General features: G+C 39.8%; 1 protein-coding gene across 1 annotated transcript; it reads left to right on the plus strand.

Moving 5' to 3' along the window:
- The first annotated feature begins 249 nt into the window (after nt 1-249).
- On the plus strand, nt 250-4,672 carry LOC123105961 (phenylacetaldehyde reductase). The gene is made up of 6 exons (XM_044528142.1): nt 250-547; nt 1,133-1,302; nt 1,455-1,643; nt 2,778-2,940; nt 4,000-4,189; nt 4,420-4,672. Exons 1-6 carry the CDS (start codon nt 319-321, stop codon nt 4,562-4,564), a joined length of 1,086 nt encoding a protein of 361 aa, XP_044384077.1. The 5' UTR covers nt 250-318; the 3' UTR covers nt 4,565-4,672.
- The last annotated feature ends 919 nt before the right edge of the window (nt 4,673-5,591 follow it).

Consider the following 5,591-nt stretch of genomic DNA (forward strand, 5'->3'; position numbering starts at 1 on the left):
ATGCCCGCGTGTGATCCGCCGGTTTGAGCGGTTTTCATATATTTCTGGTATTGTAGATGTTGATATTGTCTAATATATATTTGGTTAAACTTTACAAAGATTAATCGGACACAAATTTTAATATGCAGAGTAAGAAGGACCGAAGGGATTATTCTTTACTATAAATATATCATGGCGCTGATTTAAAAAAAAAGGAAAAAACCATCTTACTTCGGATGAGGCTGGCCCGGCTCGCGTTCAGGATTTCGAGCGAGTGGTTGCTGCTGCTGCTGGAGCATCTCTGCCGTCGTTTTCAGCTAAACTGTTGCGTGGACATGGATGGCGCTTGCTTGGCACCAACAAAGACCTCCTCCTGGAGGTAGGTACTCCCAAAGAGACTTGGCCATGGCAGAGAAGCAGCAACAAGGATCGAACGTGGAGGAGGGGAGCTCCACGGCTGCGGGGAAGGTCGTCTGCGTCACCGGCGCCTCTGGGTATATCGCGTCCTGGATCGTCAAGCTCCTTCTCGATCGCGGCTACACCGTCCACGGCACCGTCCGGGACACCGGTGAGTCAAGTCTGGAGCATCTATCTATCTGTCCATTCATTCGTTGGAAAATCTATCCTCCCACGTGCCCACACTTGCTCTCCCACGGTCGTACCTGTTTTTGCTAAAATATTTGCTAAACTTACGGTAAGATCAGAGATCCAACTCTGATCCTGAGCTCAGATGCTTTCTATAAACAGTAAATTCGAATAAAATATTAAAAGATTTCTAAGAAATAGTAAGAAAAGCGAATCAAAGAGGAGAGACTCTGCTACGTGCTTGCAACTTTTCGTGCTTAGATGACCTCCAACGATCTCTGAGTTTTTGTTTTTGTACCGAGCTCTGAGCTCCACAGATGTCACATCTAGAACAATCTCTTCTCTTTCATGCGTAAAAAATTCAGATTTTCAAATTGTTTTTCTCAATTTACCGTTCACGTGGGTGCAAATGCACCAGAGCACCAAAACGCCGCTCTCCAGGAAGGTAGGGGCGACACACATGGACAAGCTAGCTAGCTATATGTAGTCGTAGTGACGGTAGCAGGGATGAATTAACAGTCATATGCATTGCAGTCTACTAATATGATCTATCCATCATTTTTTCCAGCTGACCCAAATAAAACATTGCACCTGCGTGCTCTTGATGGAGCAAACGATAGGCTGCAGCTGTTCAATGCAAACTTGTTAGAAGAAGGCTCTTTCGACGCTGCCATTGACGGTTGCGAGTGCGTCTTCCATGCGGCTTCTCCAGTTTTCTTCACTATCAAGGATCCCAAGGTTAATTACTAATGTGATTTTTCTTTGCATAATTAATAAACTTATATCTCCGAGCTGATCCAAAGATACATTCATACAGACAATCACGTATCACTTCATTTCCCTCTGAACAGTCATTTTCACTAAGCATATATGTATATAATAAATATCAGGCTGAGTTACTTGATTCAGCGGTCAGTGGGACACTTAACGTGCTGCGTTCCTGCAAGAAAGCTTCTGTCAAAAGAGTGGTCATAACATCGTCCATGGCTGCTGTTACCTTTAACGGGAGACCAAGGACCCCTGATGTAATTGTTGACGAGACATGGTTTTCAGTTTCAGAGCTATGTGAAAAGCACCAGGTAATTACACGCCTTCACTAATTGTCCCAAAACTATTCGTGGTCTTGGTAATTCACTGCCAACTGATCTTGTGCTGCTAGTATTTATGTCAGAGATCCATGTGGTTTCTTTTCTCCATAAAGGACGTTTTTATTTACTCTAACATCGTATCAAGATGATATAGTCAATACGAGTTCACACCCAGATTTTGCAGAAAGATGCACAACCGACACAACACACACGGTAACATACAACAAAATGGGTATAAAGCCGGCCGGAGCACCCATTGATAGACTGCAAAGCCATCCATGTAGGGTAAAAATTGTTCTCGGACATCTTTCTCCCAACGCGCACAGGCCACCTAAACAGTTTGAATAATAGATAATGCCCAGAGCCAATGTGTGCACATGTACTCGTAGGTAACTTGCAATGGAAACGAGGACTTTTTTGGGTTAAAATCCACATCATTTCTAGCCAGAGTGAACAAAGTAAAGCTGCAACCCCTCACTTGGACAAGGCTATAATGTTGCTATTAAGGCCACATAGCCAAGTGTCAAACATATTCGAGACAGTATGAGTGGATAAAAGTTAGAGATCACCTGAATGATTGGTCATGTAGCATGACCAAACATGCACTGAAGAAAGATATGTCTAATTGTTTCTTTTTATGACAGAGTCTTACATGGTTAAGTAACATTTATATTATTATTCTTGTGAAAAATAATATTTATATAGTTGCTACCATCACTACTAAGAAACTGCAGTTGCGAAACAGCCTATGCACGGGTCCATTGGAGACATGTCAAACTCTTTGTGCAGAATATATACAACAATGTAATCAAATGAACGTTCCTATGGATACTTGTTCACTTCACTACGAATCCCACGCCTGCACTTATCAACATGAACATATCATTTTAAATCGGGATAAGCATTTGATTTCTTTTATTGAACATGCAAGTTTAGTTAGTTGTGATTTTTGCCTTGTAGAAGAGATTTCGTGCTCTTGTCAATCTTGCTTGACAAAGTGGAGACGATACTCAAGTTTCTTGCTTTGCTTCATTTCATCTTCATTTATTTATATTTGGAATATGTACATGGACCATATATAAGAGTTATCACTAAAAAGAATTCCTCAACTTTGTTCTCCTTCAGCAATGGTATGTCTTGTCCAAGACCCTTGCAGAGGAGGCTGCGTGGAAGTTCTCTAAAGATAATGAACTTGAAATAGTTGTAATGCACCCAACAATGGTCATCGGTCCCCTGCTGCAGCCTACACTGAATGCTAGTGTTGAAGTAATCTTAAATCTAATCAATGGTATGTGGTTTGGCCCATTTTTTGTGTTATTTTCAAAATAAAACACCAACAACTAATCTAGTGGTAACACAAACAAGATAAAATGCATTTAACGCATATTTCCAAAATAAAGCTGCCATGTATTATGTCATGTTAATCTTATTAACTTTTTATGGGGAATCTTTTAAGCACTCCGAATACGGGAAATACATTCAATCTGTTTTGATTATGGTAGTCTCTTTTTTCTCAAGTTTATTTGAGAACTATAAAAGCACATTAATGGTTTATTTATGTAGAAATTTTATGATGGTAACGGTTGAGATTGATCTAGTATTGCTCTTACCCCTGGAGGTAAGAGGGCCATCTTAAAACTATTGGTAAGCTTTTGTTGATTTTCTCAGAGCTGCCACAGTGGAGTGCCATAGGAGAGTATCATGCAATGCCAACTAGTAGGCATTTAACTGACATGAGATAACATTAAATGAAGCGCATAATCCAAGAAATGGATAATACAAAATAGTAAATAATGCTGTCTATTTTTTTTAAATTCACCCACACCCACACCCACCCACCCACACACACACACACACAAAAGCAACTTGACCATCACAAGAAAGTGCGAGCACCTATGCAGCGCCCATGCCAAGTCTAAGATTTGAACCCAGGTGGGACAGTTCCACCACAAGCAACTTGACCATCCGCTGAGTTCGTGGATGCTGTCCAAAACAAAAATCCTACGTTACTTTGCAGTGAGAAGGATAGTATCGTAAACTAGTATCATGTGAATGATACTAGCCTGGTACCAACGAAGATGTGAATAACTGAATATCAATGTTACGCACATGCATTCATCTAGCGGAGATCCATAGAGGAAGGTGACAAATAAAAAACATGAAGCGGATAATGTTTAAGACTTGAAAAAGAAACTACACGAACTGCAATGTTTAGGTTTCAAAGATAGAACTAAAAAACTACAATGGTTATAGCGGAGAAGTGTGCTATATCAAGGAAACCTCTGTATTTAAAATCTCAACAAGAAATCATAGATATATGGTCCAAATCCTTCTCATTTTCATGTAGGATCATCTTCTACATACCCTAATTTTGCCCATGGATGGGTAAATGTAAAAGATGTGGCACTGGCACATATCCTTGCATATGAAGTTCCTTCAGCAGATGGAAGATATTGTATTGTTGAAAGAGTTGTTCACTACTTGGAGCTTGTCAAGATCATAAGCAAGATGTATCCGAACATTTCACTCCCATACAAGTGGACATTCTTTGCAAGCAGTCTCTCAAATGACCCCCCCCCCCCCATACGTGGGTTATGCACCCCATCTTGTACAACGCTGGATATTCTTGTTGTTTGATTTAAATATTTCTTCAAGTGACAAAATATAATAAAAAATCATTCCACAATACTACTATAATGCCACCATAATTGCTAAAGTGGTTCATTTACATAGCTTAGTAAATATTTTCTTTATTTCTTCTTTGCAGGTGTGGAGATGGCGAGCCACTTTTTCCAACCTACCAAGTATGGACGGACAAGATAAGAAGCTTGGGTGTCGAACTGATTCCTCTCGAGAAAACTATTAAAGAGACTATCGAGAGCTTAAAAGAAAAGGGTTTCTTTGCATTGTGAGTCGAGATATCAGTGGAAATATACAAATAAAATGCTTATGTTTATTTGATGAGGTTTAAATCCCTGTTAGACCTACTCTCTACTAATTTAAATGTTACACTTGTTGTCTACGCTGTCCCAGTTATATTTACAATTCTATACCTTCACACTCTACAACACCTTTGCTTGGTTTTCTCAACAACTTAATTGTGCATACCCATATTTGATTTCCTCGATAACTGACTGCATGCAGCACAACACTTGTCCAAGTGCGTCGACCACGTCATGTGCACACACACAACTTCTCTGACGAAGAAAAGCATGTGCACATAATGTCACCCAACTAATCACCTTATCTATGCTAGTCATCAACTCAAGTACATGCAAATGATATAATGTGTCCGGTTAGTGTATGATGATGCACTCAGAAGCATCCATGCTTAGAACAAAGAGTAGTGCTAGGCGCCCGACGTTTTTTCACAATACCTGGCCGACGCTAGTTAACCACCGTGGATCAAGTTGCCACTTGAAAAACGAGACACGGATCATAGTGTCATATGCAGGTCGGGCCTAAAAGGTTGTGTGCAGAGACATTCCGTAGAACAAAATTACAACATGCCATTGGATTGATTGTTGGACATAAATTGTACATAGAAGTATCATACGCATAGACGTTCTGATATACATGTTACGACGAAATTATAGACATGTAAGGTGTATTAATTTTGGCACGGTGATCAAAGCACATAATTATAGACATGTTACGATGAAATTATCCTTGACACATTTGTTGGTTAGTGGCAAGTAAATCAGTTAGTTCAGGAAAGTAAGAGATACATGCAATCGACGGAGAGATACTTTCCTTCTTTTGCTATAAGGGGAAGTACAGACAATCAGGAGAGAGATACTTTCCCTTTTTCTGGAGAGCTAACAAGGGAATTGTGGGAAATTAGAAGAAATGCACCTTACATTCTGGAATTTTATCAAAAAAATAAATACACCTTACATAAAGGAACGGAGGGAGCAACTTCTAGAAGATGACTGCAAT

Source organism: Triticum aestivum, chromosome 5A (genome assembly GCF_018294505.1).
Source record: "Triticum aestivum cultivar Chinese Spring chromosome 5A, IWGSC CS RefSeq v2.1, whole genome shotgun sequence".
Classification (NCBI taxonomy): domain Eukaryota; kingdom Viridiplantae; phylum Streptophyta; class Magnoliopsida; order Poales; family Poaceae; genus Triticum; species Triticum aestivum.